This window comes from Notothenia rossii, assembly GCF_949606895.1.
Source record: "Notothenia rossii genome assembly, chromosome: 5".
Lineage (NCBI taxonomy): Eukaryota > Metazoa > Chordata > Actinopteri > Perciformes > Nototheniidae > Notothenia > Notothenia rossii.
In genome coordinates, this window is record NC_136903.1 from 11,231,702 (window position 1) to 11,251,089 (window position 19,388).

At 38.3% G+C, this 19,388-nt stretch overlaps 1 protein-coding gene across 1 annotated transcript; it reads left to right on the forward strand.

Annotated features, from left to right (window-relative positions):
- The first annotated feature begins 73 nt into the window (after positions 1 to 73).
- parvb (parvin, beta) lies at positions 74 to 19,005 on the forward strand. Its single transcript, XM_079683519.1, has 13 exons — positions 74 to 981; positions 9,381 to 9,470; positions 10,014 to 10,084; positions 10,204 to 10,306; positions 11,759 to 11,899; positions 12,722 to 12,837; positions 13,928 to 13,986; positions 14,103 to 14,122; positions 14,410 to 14,471; positions 14,560 to 14,628; positions 15,341 to 15,442; positions 15,540 to 15,612; positions 17,870 to 19,005. The coding sequence occupies exons 1-13, from the start codon at positions 885 to 887 to the stop codon at positions 17,944 to 17,946; spliced, it is 1,080 nt and encodes a 359-aa protein (XP_079539645.1). The 5' UTR covers positions 74 to 884; the 3' UTR covers positions 17,947 to 19,005.
- The last annotated feature ends 383 nt before the right edge of the window (positions 19,006 to 19,388 follow it).

The window sequence follows — 19,388 nt, forward strand, 5'->3', positions numbered from 1 at the left end:
CGAAATAATTAATATTTTATTTGTCTTGTAAAAGGTTAACATCCCTAACATCTTGGAATACTGGACAATACCGGTTTGTGTTATGAACAAATTGTCTTTATTTTACTCTCCCCGCATTTCAAAAAATGATTTCTTATTTCTTTAAATTTTACAGTCAATTACTGTTTACTTTGTTGATTTTTTAATAGTGACAAATTAAGGATGTTACAATTCTGAGAAACTACATTTATTTCTCAGTTTCTTCAATTTACCATTCTGCATGGTGAGTTTTATTATAAAGTACATTTCTGGTAATTCTTATCGATTTTCAATCACGTACAATTTGAATGCAGGGCTGTTACTTGAGTATCTTCGTCGTGTAGAAATGCAAATTGATTCTAAAGACCTAAATACTTCTTTCACTACTTTTAAGGGAATTCAATGCTCACAGGTACACTTACTAGTTAGAGGATTTACATTTGAGTCTTCAGTTCTTAAAAATCTCCGATTAAGGGGAGTTTCTCTTGTCTTAATCATTCTCTATTTATGGTCATGTATAACATTAGATAAAAGTATATTTTCTTAGGATAATACTGTCTATTTTTAAGAACCAGATTATGAAACCCCCTGTTCCTAGTCCTGCCTGTAGGGGGCGCTGTGGGGTGACCCGTCGGTAAACATGGAGCAGATGAAGCTGTTCCTCACATGAGAGTCATTGGTCTGGTTGATGCCCCACCGGCTCCGCTTTCCTCAGTCTGTTGTCTGCCTGATTGTATCTGCTGGATCTTACTGTACAGCGGTGCCCTGAACGCACCACAGGGAGGAGTGACCATATTTATAAATCTGTGGCAGTGACAATATTAACAGACATAAAGGGAGAGCACACAAACGCATCATACTGAAAGATGTCTGCGACCCCGCAGCCCGCAAAGATGAAAAAGGACGAGTCTTTCCTGGGGAAATTAGGAGGAACCCTGGGGCGGAAGAAAAAGTCTAAAGAAGGTAAGTTGTTTTTTTATATAAAAAAGGGTCTTTATCCTGCTTGGTTCTCTTTTGGGGTTTCTGTCCATGGTGCTGCAATCACATGATGGGCTATTAAAAAATATTCCCCCTGGGAATCAGAACACTCAAATCATGCAAAGCTCCACACAATATATGAAAAGGACATCTACACTAGGCTATAGTGTTTCGGTTTCCTAAATGTATCCTTCCTTTATGGTTGTATCGTTCTTTTTTAAGTTGATTTATTTTTGATTTATAACCTCATGCTTATTGTGTCAACATTCATTATAGGTTCTATATCTAACATACTGAGCCTTACTGTAATTGCGATTCTTCTTTGGAAGTGTTTGAGAGGTGAGAGCATTTCCTCTGAACAACTCCACAGGCATTTTCCATGAGACAATGGACATAAATAGATCATAAAGATGCAGTAGTGGTGCCAGGAATGCCAAGTTATGAAGATAAGGTGTAAGAGGGTCACTGTTTTAAACTTTGTTTTATCAACCCCCCCCCCCCCCCCCCCCTGTCTTATTGTCCTACTTTTCCAGTTGGCTAAACTATTTTCTGCCCTCCCTTGGGCCAGACACTGTGTGGTAAAACAGACAGCTGCAAGGTTTAACGCCTGTGTGTGTGTGTGTGTGTGTGTGTGTGTGTGTGTGTGTGTGTGTGTGTGTGTGTGTGTGTGTGTGTGTGTGTGTGTGTGTGTGTGTGTGTGTGTGTGTGTGTGTGTGTGTGTGTGTGTGTGTGTGTGTGTGTGTGTGTGTGTGTGTGTGTGTGTGTGTGTGTGTGTGTGTGTGTGTGTGTCTTTTCCTGTGTTTGTGCTCACAGCCATGTGTTTGTAATCTCCATTAAAGGAGGCCCACCAGTAGGAGGACAGAGACCTAATAATTGTTCAGGATTCTCATTAAACTCCACACATCTCATCTAAAAAGACACGAACTTCCACCTATTTTAAGAAGAGGTTTTAACAGTTTGATATCTCTTAATCAAACTGCCAAATTTAGTGTGATAGTTTTTTTCACAGTTATAAGACCTGAAACAACTCGTCACTTAGCTGATTCTCTGACTCATTTTGTTTATCTATTCATAGACGAGCCCCATGGTAACATGATTTTCCCAAATATTTGATTCTTCCTTTTATAATTTTTTAGCAATCCGTATTTCAAGACTGAATATGTCAGCGCAGGTGGTCTTGGTTGCCCTATTTTAAAGAGGCCATATTAGGCTTTTTTGTGTTCCTGTTATATTCGTTGTTGTGCATGTAAATGGTCTGCAAAGGCTAGAATCCCAAAGCTTCTCTTCTCTCCCACACACTCCCCCTCCTTCCTGAAACGCCTCCATTGAACTCCTTTGTTTACTTCTTCAACATAGTGACATCACTTTGGAACTTTTTATCTCCAACACATTGTACGTGTCAGGCTAAGGGGCGGGACATCTCTGAGCTGATCATAAATCATAACAGATCTGCTGCAGATACACTCTTTACAACATCAGGAGGATACGTCCCCAGCTGACCCAGAAAGCGACGCAGGTTCTGGCCCAGGCTCTCGTCATCTCACGCCTAGACTACTGCAACTCCCTCCTGGCTGGTCTACCTTCATGTGCCATCCGACCTCTGCAGCTCATCCAGAATGAAGCGGCTCGTCTGGTCTTCAACCTTCCTAAATTCTCCCACACCACGCCGCTCCTCCGCTCCCTTCACTGGCTTCCGGTAACTGCTAGAATCCACTTCAAGACACTGGTACTTGCGTACCATGCTGGGAATGGATCTGGCCCTTCCTACATTCAGGACATGGTTAAACCGTACACCCCAGCACGTGCACTCCGCTCGGCATCGGCCAAACAGCTCGCTGCACCCGCACTGCGAGGGGGACCCAAGTTCCCATCAGCAAAAACACGTGGGTTTGCTATCCTGGCTCCAAAATGGTGGAATGAGCTCCCCATTGAAATCAGGACAGCAGAAAGCTTACACATCTTCCGGCGCAGACTAAAGAATCATCTCTTTCGACTCCACTTCGAGCGATAGAATGACTAACAAAGAACTGCTAACAGAGCACTTATATACTAATAAAGGACTGGCCTATCTAAAGCCAGTTGAGTAGCACTTGAGATGTTTTAGCTCTATGAAACCTGATGTACTTATAGGATTCTGTTTTCTTCAAGTTTGTATCTTCCTGGTCGAACGCACTTATTGTAAGTCGCTTTGGATAAAAGCGTCAGCCAAATGCAATGTAACGTAATGTAAATCCGTCCATCCAACCAATCAGAGCAGGCTGGGATCTCATTTCAGACAGAGGGTGAAAAGTAAAGAGACAAAAAGAACACTTTTTGAGCATTTGAGCATGAAACATGTCACAGTAGAGCCACAATTCCTTAACCTTAATTCTGGTGCTAACTTTAGCATAGAGGTATCGGTTAAAGTGGGGTAATGAAGACTTGTGACCGGAGGGTCCCTATCTGCTAACATGTATAAAATGTACAACATACATCTGTAATTGTTCCTTTAATTGTCCACCTCCAGTTTACCTATACAATAACCCTCGGTTCCTAGACTTTAAAGGTCACCTATTATGCAAAATCCACTTTCTCCCGTCTATTATACATCAACATGTGTCCCCTCTGTGGAAAGAGATTCTGAAAGTTTCAGGAAAAAAGATTTGCTCACTTTTTGTCCTGATCCATTTATATAAAAACCTGTCTGAAAATGAACTGATCAGATTTTGGCCACTTTATGATGTCATAACGCCCACCTGATCACCTGAATCTCCTCCTAGAGCACCACTGTGTTCTTTTTAACCAAATATCTCTCAGAGGGGCGTGGGGAGGGGCTCCTTATTTTCATCTAAAGTAACAGACAGAGAATCAGCCCTTTGGAAACAGGGCTGAAACAGAGGGGATTATGGGATGCTGCAATGATCTGTTTGGTATTTGGAGCCAAACACTTCAGAGACATGTTTTGTATATATCTGAGACCTATAATATATTGATGAATAACAATATATTAAGGGACCTTTAAAGGTGCCAACTTCTAGCTCCTTGCCGCAGGGAACATATTGTGCAGTGAGAAGGGATTCCTTTAGCCTCAGAGCCAGTGTTTGAGTACAGCTTGTGGGGGTGCAGTGCCCCTGTGTGGTGAAAGGGGATTTAACCTCAACTGACCTACTGTATTTGGTCGTATACATTAGAGGACTTGTTGGAGCGAGCTTTTAAAATGTAATTTTAAAGTTATAAGCTCTTGGTGATGTTATTGTTATAAATCAGTAAAACAATAGACATGTGTGTGAGGTTTAGTCCACAGCTTGTGGTCTCATGAGCTGCTGCTGTGGTTTCTGTTACAGTTGGGTGTGGTCTTTATTCCTTAAGAGGAACACCCAAGACAGACGAGTTGCCACTGGAACAGTTGCTTCACATTTTCTGAATAATCATTAATAGCGTAATGGTACTGATGACATATTCTACAATGTGCTGACACCCCTTAGTAACCACACTTACATGTTTTTAGTTCAGTATTAAAGACTCAAACCACACTCTCTTTCTTGTGGTAGAAGAAATAGGATGTAGTAGTAAGTGTTGCTTGATGGTGAGGCGACTGGACTTTTTTTTAAGACCCAGTTTTCAGAGATACTGGATGGACATGGCCCTCTCTGTATATCCTGATAAACTGAAAGGAAGTCTGCTTTTCTCTGACAAGGCTCAGCTCCCTCTGTCAGCAACAGGCTGTAACCGTGATAGTATATTGAAGGGAAAAAAAACATGTTTTTCTTAGGGCTGAGAGGATGAACTTTAGGGCACATCCCGCTATCTTAGAGAGAAGAGTATCTACACCCTGAAAATACAAACTGACTAAGATACAATTGTCAGGATGGATGCGGAAAATAGTAAGTAATCTATTTGTTGTTGCTGTTTAACCTCTTTTACATACTTACGTACTTATTGTGGTTGTTGCTACTTCTACCAACACAAGGAGACTTGCGTAGTTTTTGCATTAGTTAATATATAATGCATTCATCTGATGTCAAATCAAACCAAAATAAGATACAAAATATATTTGTTTATACTGTCGTCGCTTTGTGTCTTTTGCTCTCCATTATGCCATATTGTTGCTTTAACAATTTATCATCATATTGTATGACCAATACTTCACATTTAAACATTTTTTTTTTCTTATATTAGAAGCCATTATCCAAGAGACTCACTGATATGTACTGTATGCAAAGTCAACTGAAGTCAATTCATTATATTGCCGATGTAGTGCAACAGTACCTTATGAGCAATTGTTGCTGCAGTATGTGGGGTGATATTTTAAGAAGAAATCGCAGTACTCAACTGTCAATGATATATTCAAGATTCTATATTTTTTAACAGTGAATTTACCCGCCAACACATATCTTGGCCAAAATTCGTAAAAACACATTTTAAAGGGGACCTATCATGCAAAATGCACTTTGTGATGTATTTTATACATACATATGTGTCCACGGTGTGTCGGGGAACTCACGCAGCGTCAGAAAATAAAACCCTCTCTCTTTTCCTCAGTACCCAAATCTCTAAAAACGGGGCTACAACGGAGCTGATCCAGATTTGCGTCCGATATGACGGTACATCGGAAATGTAGGCTGGCTTTACACCCACGGCCCTATCAGAAACGTTGCCATCAGAAACAATCCCCGACTGTTTTGGATGTAATATGGTCGGTGTTCACAGTGGCATCGCTAACACTCAGAGCTAACCTGTACTGGAGAGCATGTGTGTGAAGAAGCAGGAAATCAAAAGGAACTCACCTTGTGGTATAACCGGCAAGAGAGAAAGCCTTTGAGCTCCATACTGTTTCAGAGATAACCCTTGATAATCCATGATATGGCGTTTCAACACGGCAGCATTTAGTTTAGACAGTAGCTGCCGGCTCCCGCATGAGTTCAGCGCCCCTCCCAAATCAGCACTTTTGAAACAGGAAGTGAAATGGAGATATGAGGCATGGCTAGAATGGGTGATCTGTTTGGTATTTTGAGCAAAATACTTCATAGACATGTTTTTTATATATTTGTATATATCTGAGACCTATGCTATTGTTTAAAAATAGCATGATAGGTGACCTTTAAGAACATTTAAAAGGCAACCTTTGAAAAAGTGTGTTTATGTTATTTGTTGAATGAAAAAGAAAAACGTAATAAAAGAAGAATATTGAAACATATGTTTCTTCAAAATCCTCACCTATTACAGCAACACAACATTTGACTCCTACTATCCTTTAAAAAAACACAAACAAATAATAAAATAGGTAATAGAAGGTATACAGAAGGTTACAATAAAGACACAACATTTAATTACAACAAAATGTACAAAATATGATGTCAAATAGGTGTTATTAGCTTGATGCAATAAGAGTGTATATCTCTCAGCCAAGGCCCCGTGTGGAACAGTCTCAGTGACTCACTGGTGCCTGTGGTGTAAATAACCAGAGCGGCTATATTTAAGGTCTGCCTTCCCCTTACTGCTGCATTATTTATACTCCCCTGTGCCACAGTGAACCTCCTCCCCCTCGGGAGTAATGGAACCAAAGAGGAGGTCGATTTCAATCTGCTTTACGCTGTTGTTTATGATGCACACTGATTATATCTAGAACATTTTATTTATCTCTAAAGCAAAGAAGAAGCTGACCGTATGTTGTTGTGTCTTTTTCCATGCTCGTTTGAAGGAACCTCTGAGGGGCTTTTGACATTAATTTGTGCAATGAAGCCGGCATAAGATATATGTTCTGACTGCAGGCTTAGATTTGTATTGAATTAGAGTAATTCTATTAACAGGACTACAGCTGCTGCCTGATTTATCACCCTCTGCAGCAAAACATATAAAAGGCTCCATTTCCATGCTCAGTTATCCACGCTAACAAGTGTATCCTCTGATTGCTGTGAAATGACTAGACTACACTTATTTAATAAAACAAATTACACCATGCTTTATGCATTTATATAGAATATAATGAAAGGTAAGCCAATACTTTACCTCTCAGTCTGTCAGTCCACTGTTTGTGCGTTTATGTCCAGTGTGGTCCTAATTCCCGCCCCAAACACACACATACACACAACACACACACCCCTCAGCGTGTCCTGTAACTGGACCACAGACGTGGGGTGGAGGGTTGTGACAGAAATAAACACGTGATGACGCCCCTGCCATTGCCCAGTCCCACCGACTGCGATTCACACACACACACACACTACACTTTCTACCTTCGCTCACCGCCGTCGTTGGGAATCAAGAGGTTTATAGAAGGGACATGGCGGGGCTGTTGTGTGGGACTAAGAGGAAGAAACAAGGTATATTTGTTTGTTATGCTTTGAGGAACTTGGAAGTGCAAGGGGAAGCAGGAGATTTACCTTAGTGCAACTGTAGGTTAATGTCCACTAATGTTGCTATAGAGATCATCAAGATGTGTTAGTCACTACAGAATAGATTGTGTGCGTCTCTGTGAGAGATTTTGATTTATTTCTGGACCGACAAGTGGAAATATTTTCACTTTTATAAATCATCCTGCAGAGTTTTGCCTTAGTAAATTAATGATATTGTATAATTTGACCATTTTATACCAGATTGATCTTGACTGTGTGAAGTGCCAGCAGCAGTTATGTGGTCAAATGGACAGCGGGGGGGAAAAGGAAACACAATTATGATGAAATGCGGCGAGCTTGCTCTGTAATTACAAAGCAAACTGCTGATCTGAAGTGAGATAGTGGATATTCAGCTCTTATGGGACGGCTGAATCAGATAGGAAATCTGTGGGGACCGTTGCTCCCGGGGTAAATATGTACAGTTTATCCTCTTTGTACGTGCTTTGAAGTAGAGATTTCATCATAAACACACAGTCCTAGACTTGCTTTCATTATATCCTGATTAGAAAACGCTATTTTACATGCTTTTAATTTAAAAACCGGTTCAAATTTAAGCTCAAATTGGGTTTTCCTTGCATACGTTAAAAATAGCAATGTCAATGAAATGACTTGACTATTGATTGTGTTTCATCCAGTTGCAGGTTGTACAAATTGAAATGTGGGATAATAAAAGCACTATGGCCATTAGTGGAAGAAAGCCTTTAAATCCCTCGAGTGTTTCTTCAGTCAGAAGTAAAAGCATCTCAACGGAAATTGATTTTCTTCAATGCCAAGTGTGTGTTACTTTTTCTGTGTCTTGTCCCCTTTAATCAGCTTTCTTGTTTACAGTTTTACTCCATATTCTGACTTTGGATACATTTGAAGTTTGTTTACACTGGATAAATAAATGTAAATGGAGACTGTCGCCCACCAAGACAATCTGTGGTGGAAAGGAAAGAATCTCACATGGTTGGAGATAAGTGACAGACCCTCAGGCAGCAGTTAAACATCCCTGGATAAACATTTCTTACAAAAACTCTCAGCTAGATAACAGTGCATTGTTTGCAGGATTTCTTATCATCACAATATGGTTCATCATGGCGAGTGAATGGTTGTAATATACTTTATAATACAATACCCTATAATGTGGAATTGGGTGTGAAACAATTCTAACTACAAACTATTAGACTTTGATGAGTTTGTACTATATGTGAAGTACAAACGCAAATTAAATAAATACATCATAGCAACAATAATTCACATATGATTCTGATTTCTATGGCATCAAATCAAGTATGACGTTTAAAAAATAAGTTTCTTAAAGGTGCACTGTGCCAACTTAGTACTGCACGCATATCACATTGTTGGACTCATTATAGACTTTTTAAAATGATCAAAATTGAGGCAGCAGATCCAGAGATACTATACATTATTGTTCCTTGTCAAAACCTAGCTCCTACATTACCCACAATGCAACTCAACCACTTCAAAATTGCTCGGAGAGTCAGGATTTTAAATGCTCGTCGTAGTGTCTTATGGAACTAATAAAGCCGCTCAAGCAGGACTGGTGGACTCACTTCTAACTCAATTCCCCGCAATATCTTTTTCAAACTTAGTCTTCAGCCCCATTCCATGCTGACTCAAATGACAACACTTTATTTTCTTACATATGCAGACTGTGAAACTGATTCAGAGAAACCTTTAGAAATATCCTTTTGTTCAGCTTTGACTGTCACTGATTGAGAAGATGGTGGTGGAGTGACTGAAGTGGAGTCTATAGAGGAGGAGAAGGGGCTACATTTGACTCAGAATCGATTCAAAAGTAACACCTAACTTTCCCCACAAGGACTGGGGGTGCAACAGTGACTCGGACAAGCTTTCTCTTTAATGCCATTTATTGCTGTCCCACACTCTTTCCTTGCTCATCTCACGGTATGCCTCCTTCATGTCAAGTCTTTTTCTGTTGATTTGTTTTATCTAATTAGTTGTGCCTGTCTTTAATGTTCTGTGTGTATATTCTTGTCTTACCAGTGAGTGATCTCCATGAGGAGGGGAAGAATGCCATCAACACTCCCATGCTTCCCATGGGGACAGAGATCCATCCGGAGGACACACTGATGGGTACACACACACACACACACACACACACACACACACACACACACACACACACACACACACACACACACACACACACACACACACACACACACACACACACACACACACACACACACACACACACACACACACACACACACACACACAATCTTATGTTAAAACACTAACATCTCTTTGAATGTGCGAATGTATGACTGAAGTTTGCTCTCTTGATGAATCTGAATTTCCAATATGATCAACTTGAGGTCACAGAGAAACATCAGAATATGTTGACACATCTGTGCTTAACAGGCACTTCGACATCTGAGCCGCAGGAAATGAAAGTGGGTGGAGGGGAGACGCCTCAGTCACCGTGTGAATCACTGTTGAAGTTAGAGTGACAGAAACATTGTATGAGTGTGTCTGTGTGTGTGTACATTTGTGTTTATGTGAGATCAAAATGTCTGCATGTGAGGGGGGAGATAGGTGTGTGTGAAATGAAACAGGATATTTAAGTGTCACTCTAAACTAAGTGTCTTCATTTTCTCATATTATGTTCACCAGAGGAAAACGCAGAGAGGATCATGTTGGACCCAACATCGCGGGAAAATCTTAAATTTAAAGATCTTCTGAAGGTAGTCTGAGATTTTATGCATAAGCATTACATCTCTTCAGAACAATCACAGTGATGAAAATGTGAAGAAAAAAGCACAGAAAAGACAATAGATTTGTTTGCGCTGTGATTTGTATTCAGGTCCTGATAGACTGGATCAACAGTGAGTTGGAGGAAGACCGGATCATAGTCAAAGACCTGGAGGAGGATTGTTATGATGGACAAGTTCTCCAGAAGTTATTTGGTGAGGAACTGGTTTCTTTGGCAGTCTAACTCTCAAACCATCTTTGTCAATAAATATTCTGTAGGATCTTTAAATTGCCATGCAACAATATGAACACGTGCAGACATCGTAGAAGTAAAACATATTACAAAAAGCAATAACTTGTCGTATCTCTGGTATAAATATGTTTTTGTTTCATATTCTGAGTTTGATTTTTGATATTCGTCTATGACCAAAACATTGCCTTTTTCAACAAACTTGCTGCCAGTAGTCAACAATAATTCAATATTTTATTCTGTATGATTACATTTCTGTTTGCACCTGCAGCTGCAAAATAAAGAAAACCTAATTGGTTGTATTATCAGAAGTACATTTGCAGCAGTCCCAAAATCAATCAAAGTACATAGTGTTATCTCCACATATTCACACTGAAGTCATTCCAATACTTCATTTTATTTTATTAAACATTCACATTTTGAGAAAATCTTATGAAGGAAAACCTATGGAATGACAAAGCCTGTCCAAAACATGTTCACTTCATTAAAAAACATGTTTGATCACTTATATTGTTCTGTCCCCTGCCCTATGTAATGGATGTGTGTTCACTATGGTGGTGCTCTGTCTCGTAAAGCTTCAAAGTCTGTTCGTGGCTTCCCCCTTGTGTCTGTTACGTGTAACAGCAAGAGCAAAATATTTTCAGATTTCCACAATATACCCCGAGTTAGGGTTCAATCTTACCCTTCTGCTACACAAGTGCCATTTTAGGCAACACGTGTAGTCTAAAATAGATTGGAAAAAAGCCTCTTCTTTAAACCAAAGTGTCTGTAAAATGAATATAATGTAATGTCATTGTCGTACAGAAACAATATCATTAATGCAGCCTGACAAGAACTTGCATATTCATTTACGGAAGCCAGGTAATACAAATAGGACTGACACATATGTTACAGAATTGTCACGAACAACAACTAAAACACACAGCAGGAAACATTTTGTTAAGAGACGTGTGATTTCTTTCATTTCTGTTAAGGCTGTTGTTGTTTTGACACTTCTTCGTTACTTTTGCACCTTCTGTACCGTCTTTTGCTGCATCAGTGCCTGTTTTAGATTTCCAAAGACGCATAGGCTTTATTGTCAAATGCACATAAGCGAAGTTTTTGCAATGAAAATGAAAAATTGTTGAAAAGGATCTCCATAAATCCGTCTTTTTTGTATTGCTTGCGTCAGATAATCTTTGTTGTCTAAAGCCCCCACATACATCTTCAAGATCACCATGTCTTTGTTTTCCAATAAACAAAACTTGTAAGCCTACTGATACTGTACGGGAACGAACAAAAACATTTTGTTTTGCACTTCTTTGGGACTTAACCTCTCTTGATACTTTTGTCTACAGTTGACCTGTTCAGTACGTCACAACACTGTCCCATGATACATGATGAGTTTCCCTGAGTTTTCCTTTCATGTTGTTGACAGAAAAGTTGTCGGGCAGGAAGCTGAACGTGGCCGAGGTGACTCAGTCCGAGATCGGCCAAAAGCAGAAGCTGCACACGGTTTTGGAGTCCGTCAACGAAATGCTGCGGCCTCATGGCTGGACCATTGAGTGGAGCGTGGACTGTGAGTTCACTACGACTTTAGAGATGTGCTACTTTGCTTCTCCAGTTATAGCACTTCTATCATTTGGAGAATTACATGAGAGAGACATTTAAAATAAGGTCAAAACAGAGGCCGAGATTTCTTGACTTTCAGCCTGAAATATGGGTCAAGCTTAAATCATATTGGAGATTCCATTTTTCAAAATACAACGCAATACCACATTCTCCTTAAAACTCCACTTTGTAATGCAGGGTTTGTTTTTCAACGTTAAAGGTGGGGTAGGTAATTCACTTCAGAAATACTTTTGGTTATATTCCATGGAATGCTCTTAACATCCCGATAGCAATGAATACATGAAATGCTTTGACAATAAATACATAAAAACATTTCATCTGTAGAAGCCGTGGCGCTGTAAAAAGTACGACCAATCATCTGAGCCGGCCCGCCTAAAATAACTGGATGAATAGCTGGTTTCTCCATTCTTACCTACCCTACCTTTAAGTCTCAATCCATTTTACTGCAAAAAACATTGCACAGCTGTTTTTACGGGCTGTGTCCTTGAGACAAGTCAACTGAATTTAATTCGCAAAATTGTTGGAATTCCCCCTCTGAACACATAATCTCTTGATTTGCATTACACAACATATTTAATCCTGTACGGGTTTTGAGAAGCTCTACAAACATCAGGGTTTCCTGCTGGAGCCCACCGATGAAATCCTTTATTACCTTTATGTCTCTTGATAAGAGCTGTATGTTAAGTTACATTTTTAGAATATTGCTTTCTTCCGTTATCCTGCAGTGTGCAAAGATCTTATTGTCCTTTGCTTTGATTTACTGTCACAGCTATCCATTCAAAGAACCTGGTGGCGATCGTCTACCTGCTGGTGGCTCTGGCGATGCACTTCCAGGCTCCCATCAGACTGCCGGAGCATGTTTCTGCGCAGGTGGTGGTCGTCAAGGTAAAGTGGCTCAAAGAGCTCACACAGGGTTCACATTCATTATCATTATGTGCAGTGACGTAGGGATGGGTACGGAGCTGTATAGTTATTTTGATTCAGTTAATTACCAGCCCCAACAGCGTACAGCTGGTGTATTTGATTGTAGTCACATTGTGGGTCTCTGTGTGTGTATGCATGGGTTCTTGGGAACACCAACTGTAGCATGAACTAACACTAGCTTTAATGTCTGTCTGTCAAATTCAACACCATGCCCTTTCCCAATTTGTTGGTGTGATTCTTTTGCAAGATAGATAGATTGATTGATTGATTGATTGATTGATTGATTGATTGATTGATTGATTGATTGACACATTTTTATTTCGAACAAGTAAAATTACAAAAACTAAACAAATGTTGCAGTGCATAATCATGTAAAACAAATCAAAACAAAAAAATGACCAAACAAAAAATTACATTTACAACAACAACAGCATTAGCAACATAAACAGTGCCACATCTAATGTTCGAAAAGGAGTGAGAAGAAGTATCACTTATTTAATCTCACCCCCTTGTCCCTAAATTATTTATTTATAATTTGTAATCTGCAATAATTATCATTTTTATACATTATTATTGATATTATTAGTATTATTAATCGGCTTTATCTGTTGATTGACATATATAGATATACACATATACATACACAAGATTGACTCAGTTAAACTTGTATTTAACCTTCACTGAGATTAGGAAAGTCTTATTAAATGTATATGAATGAGTTACAGTCAAACAACACAAGACATATAATTCAGAATATACCTACATTTTTAACAAAAATTTGTCTTTAAATTCACAAATAACGTTTCTTCTCATCTTAAAAAATGTCCAAAATGTAACTTCAAAACAACCCAAAACACCATAAGAATATCAAAAACCTATCCAAACTTTAATATAATGAGGATACACATCACAGTGAGGGATAAAGTGTCCGTTTTTGCCATCATTCATTATCTGTCTGTGTCGTCTGTACATTTCATTTTCATAATGTGAATCAACAGTTCTTGTTATTCTGTCATGTAGTAACTCAAGTGTTTTGATTGTGTTTGAGCAGAAACGTGAAGGCATCCTGCAGACGGCTCTCGTGACCAAGGAGCTGACGAGCACCACAGAGTAAGAGCTGATATTTAAATATTTGTATCCTCAACGGTCCTTTCTTTTATATTAATGATGTCATTTAAAGTATAATAATGAATATTGTAGTAATAAGTATCTCTCTTTTCTTCCAGAATGATGATGGGAAGATTTGGCAAGTCCAAGAGACACATTCTGTTACAGTATTATCCCTTTACCTATTATTGTTTCTCATTATTTATTTCCCTGCTTAAAGAAGTATTGCTGCGTTTTGATAACGCTATTCCAGGACATTATGCTAAGCTAAGCTAACCACCGGCTGGCTGTAGACATATATTTACATGACAGATAATAGAGTAGTATTGATCTTATCATCTTTTTTGACACCTTAACATTTCCCAAAATGTCGTACTGTTCCTTTAAGTATTCATAACCTTTGAATTATTAATTTTTTCACAACAGAGAGGGACGCGTTTGACACTTTGTTGGATCACGCACCTGACAAGCTCAACGTGGTGAAAACGGTATAAAAGACATTTCCTTTGCATTAAAATGTACAGTAATAAAAATGTAGGGTACAAACTATTAACAGTTTTTTTATCCTGTTTCCAGTCCCTCATCACCTTTGTGAACAAACACCTGAACAAGCTGAACCTGGAAGTGACTGAGCTGGAATCTCAGGTAAGAGATTTAATGGTTCATCTACAGCAGGGGGGTCCAAACTTATTTCACAGAGGGCCACATACAGAAAAATATACGAAGGTCTGGGCCGCTCACTAGAGGTATTTTGCCTCATAAGTTCAGTTATAAGTCAGCAAAAACAATCAAATGTAGGTAAATGATGCTTAAACGACAGCCTAATGTACATCACAGCTCTCCAGAGGGTTTCATTTATTTTGTTAGCAGCTCATTCCTTAAAACAGGAGCCTCAGGTTGCTTAAAATAAGAGGATATAGGAAGAGTTTATTTCAAGCTTGTTATGTAAATAAGTTATTAGGCTTTTTTTGATCAACTATCTTTTGTTTTCAGCTTTAATTGACTGAATTTATTTGAAAAGCGGGCTTCTTAACTCATGAATACTACTGTGTAATATGTGTTTTAATCTATATTTAAGAAGTACACAAGACAAGCAGATGTTTCATTTGTGGGCCGTACTCCATTCTACTTTTTGAATTTGCTGAGGGCCGATTCAAAATGACAGCCTTGCGATCCATTTAAAATTAAAATGGTGTTATTTAACAATTTTATTTCAAATATTATATTTTATTGTGTCATCATCACTTAATGTGCATGCATAAGAATCCAATCTGTTTTACTTGTTCAGTTTAATATTGTATTTGCTGTGAATCTTCGTATAGACATTAATACTGTTTATATCCGTGTGTGTGTCCAGTTTGCTGATGGCGTGTATCTGATATTGCTGATGGGGTTGCTCGAAGACTACTTTGTCCCTCTGTTCAACTTCTTCCTCACTCCTGAGAGCTTCGAACAGAAGGTGAGTACACCTCCTCAAAAAGTGGAAATTGTCAGTCAAAAAAGAAGACTTTTAGCAACTCATCACTGAATTGAGTTTTCATGTTGTTACCCTGCAGGTCCACAATGTGGCGTTTGCCTTTGAGCTGATGCAGGATGGAGGCCTGAAGAAACCCAAAGCCAGACCAGAAGGTATTTTATAGATGTGTTACACAATTACAAGATCAGAAGACAATTTCCCAGAGGAGCCTTTATGGAGACTAACCTAGATTACTTGCTGAAAAGACCCTCTAAAAACAATGTTTAATGGTTGTCATATGTCCAGTAGATGGAGACCTTGCTTCACCCTTAAACTCTCATACTGAATAAATGTTGCTGAGTTAATTTGGCCCTGGGATGAACTTTTTTATAATATAATTGAAAGCTGATACTTCAAGAATCAAAAAATGACTAACTGGGGTCACGTAGTTGTTGCTTTTTCTATTGGTTATTAATAGAGATGGAGATATTTGCATTTTATTTACCCATTTGACTCTGCATCCCCCCTGTAGAGTTGGAAATGCTATTACAGAAATAGCTTTCAGAGCGTGATCTAATACAGTTGACTGATCACGTACTTAAACTGTAATCAGTATTTTGCTTTATTGAAGCATTCAAATTTAAATCAGAAACTGTAACTTACATTAAGCCACAGGATTTGATATTGGTAGAATAATATATTCCACTTTGTTGTTGTTGTTCAGTTTAATGGAAATCTTCTCTGTCACCAAACAATCCCGGCATATGTGAGGGATAATGCCCGACAAGTGTCCATTATCAGGAATTAATTGATGACGGGAAAGGAGCCGAAGTCCATTACTTCTTGATAATGGAAAACCGCTTTTATCATGGTCACTTGCCACAGAAAAATAAAATTGCAAGGCATTAATTGATTTCTTTTTAATCAAAAGGTAATGTTTTTTTTATAATCCCTAACTCCCTGATATCATTTGAGGGTATGACTAATACCTGGAGCATCATTACCATCCCATAATATTTCTAGTCCACTCGCTATGAGCCTGAAATCTAACCTAGTGCTTGCATAATTCAAAGTAAATACATTTTGACTGTATGTTTAACAACAAAACTAGATCCATATCTAAAAGTGAATGTGTAATAAACACTATCAATAAGTTAGGAGGTGCAGTGTTCTTATTGCAGTGTTACAGTTGCCATCCTGCAGCCAATCAGAATTGAGTATTCACCCAGACCGTAATATAATGTAAGAGCCATATCTGGGGCTCCTCATACTGTATGCCTCATTTATGAATATTAAATATACATACTGTACAATGTAATACTTTCTTACATAATTCTCAGAGCTACATTACTTAAAATATTCACATTTCGCTCCACATTCTTGTCCCATATTTCTTAATATTTAATATCCTGCAACCCAGTTTTAATTTACTTACTTATATACAGTATATTCTCCTACTTACCGCACATGCTTTTGCTTTTGATCTTTGTTTTTATTATTTATTCCGCTTAAACTACTCTTTAACATTTCCTGTTTTCTAGGTCGGTATATCTCCATTTTATTATAATTGCTCCATTCACAGTCCTTGGAGATGGTAACTAAGTATTATACTGCACAGCTGTTGATGTTGTTAATATATTAATACATATATGAATCTTTAACCAGTTTCTACCTTTCAAAATGTGTAAATATTGTTTCCCTCCACTGTATAAATTCAAATTAGTTTTCCTTCTACTCACATTTATTTTTGACTAAGTCAGAAACTAAACATTTCTTCACACCAAAACACAATGTTTTGCGATAATTGGATATTATAGTTATTATCTTCATACTGATATTATGCTCCAACTCTGATACTCCAGTCTCTAATTAGTAAATGGTTTGCCAAGACTTTTGAATATCAGCAGGTGCATAGTAAACACAAGTTGCTTTTAATGATATCGACAGTGTCACCCAAAATGCAGACAATAATGAGCTTAATGCATCTTAGTTTAAATAGCCCAGCTGTAACACAATGATGTCTGGCTTGAATAACTTAACCTAGAACTTAATGTGATGAGATATTACAATAAGCACTTATGTAGAACAGCATGTTACTGATGAAGGGAACAGAAAGTGTTTTTCTCTCCTTGTACGACGTAATACATCATATGATCTATGATGAGCTATTTTAAGCTCCATTTCCTTAAAATTACAAATAACCTTTAAAGGAAAGTAGTCCAACAGCAACAATCGCAATGAGAGCTCCTTTGCATTGTAAATAGGATTTTATGGCAGCTTAAAGCTCATTTATTTTGTGCTTAATGTTTCAAGGAGCTTTTAAAAGATTAGTTTTTGTGACCATCAAAGGTCTAATTGTCTTCCAGAATCCCCCTTAAAAACATGTTTGTCAAACTCTAATAATTCTGTTATCTCCCATTTGTTTTCCAGATGTTGTCAACCTGAACCTGAAGTCCACCCTCAGAGTCCTCTACAACCTTTTCACCAACTACAAAAACTCTGAGTGAACTGTTCCAGTTTCACCCCCCTGATATTACTTCTGAACGCTGCTCTGCCTGTGCTGATTATACATGGCAGTCTGGACACTGGAGGACACCAACTGGGACTGAAAGTCACAATTATGTTGGACTTAAAACGACCCAGGGGGAGAAGCAGGAAAAAGGCTTTGAATGTTAGTTATTAATCTTCTCCAAATGTCAGTATTTATTTATTCCTTTTTTTAAATGTTAAATGCAACCAAGGAAACCCTGCAACCTTTTAGCCTTTTAAATACACAGCCGTCACAAGAGAAATAAACGAGGGCCGAATGTTTAAACATTTGTGTTAAACTGATAACTGAAAGCTGGAAATACTGTTATATATTAGATAGTATCTAAAAAAACATTTCTGTAAATATTAAAAGTATATTTGGGGAAATAGACATAGGCCTATTTGTTTAACTGTCAAGAGTTTGATAAGAAGATGGATATCGCTACATTTAAAGCTAACAGCCAGTTAGCTTAGCTTAGCTTAGCATTAAGACATGAGGAACTGCTCGTCAAATAACAATTTAAAAGCTTTACCTAAGGCTCAACTCAACAGCTAGCTTAGAGATGATATACCTCCCTTTCTTAAGCTTTCTAGTTGGCTGTCTCATTACATTATCGATTTACAGTAGCCTAAGCTAGATTTGGGAGTGACAATAAAAAAAAAGTTGTTTTTAACAAGAAAAGTTACATTCGTATGGCATACTAAGTAAAACAGATATCACAGAGTCAGATTATTGTTTTAACTCATTACCAAATACACTTTAACTTGCTGTATTTTTCATTTTTCAATACAGCGCTGTTACCTTCTGCTTCTAGCGTTATGCTAGGTTAAGCTAACTGGCTGTAGCTTCATGTGTGGTGTTACTGATCTTCTCGTGTAACTCTTGACAAGAAAGCGAATAAGTATATTTCCCCAAACTATTCCTTTAAGAAAACTTGAAAATGCCATGTATTATATATTATATGATATCTGAAAATGCTTTGTTTGTATATTACTACAACTATATATAAATATATATAATTGCTTTTACTTGATAACTGAAATAGGAATGGTCCTTTTTTTCTCTGAACATGCACACCACTTCTCAAGCCATAAGAGCTGCTGCTGTTTTGCTTTAAGTGCAGCGCTCTCAGCCACAGGAGATTCATGAGTCAGAGTATCTTCGTATTGACCCGGCCTTTTCAAACGAGTCTCCGAGGAGGTCTGGACCCTCACTCGGCTCTCCTGAAGCAGAGCAGGAGCCCGCCGTGCCACCTGGAGATGTGCTAAGATGTACCATGCACGACTACTCATGCATTTTAAAGCCGGGGATGAATTATGAAGAGAGTGGATGAATCAATCTAAACCACGCTTGCGTTTTGATGTCTCACCCCTGTGCGCTTCTCGTTTTTTTTTTTATAATCTTGCCTATCAAGAAATA

Excerpts from the sequence above, each read along its gene's own strand:
- parvb (XM_079683519.1), top strand. The coding sequence starts at position 885 with ATGTCTGCGACCCCGCAGCCCGCAAAGATGAAAAAGGACGAGTCTTTC. Across the intron at positions 13,987-14,102 it reads GAGCTGACGAGCACCACAGA|AATGATGATGGGAAGATTTG; the intron begins GTAAGAGCTGAT and ends CTTTTCTTCCAG. Across the intron at positions 14,472-14,559 it reads AGCTCAACGTGGTGAAAACG|TCCCTCATCACCTTTGTGAA; the intron begins GTATAAAAGACA and ends TCCTGTTTCCAG.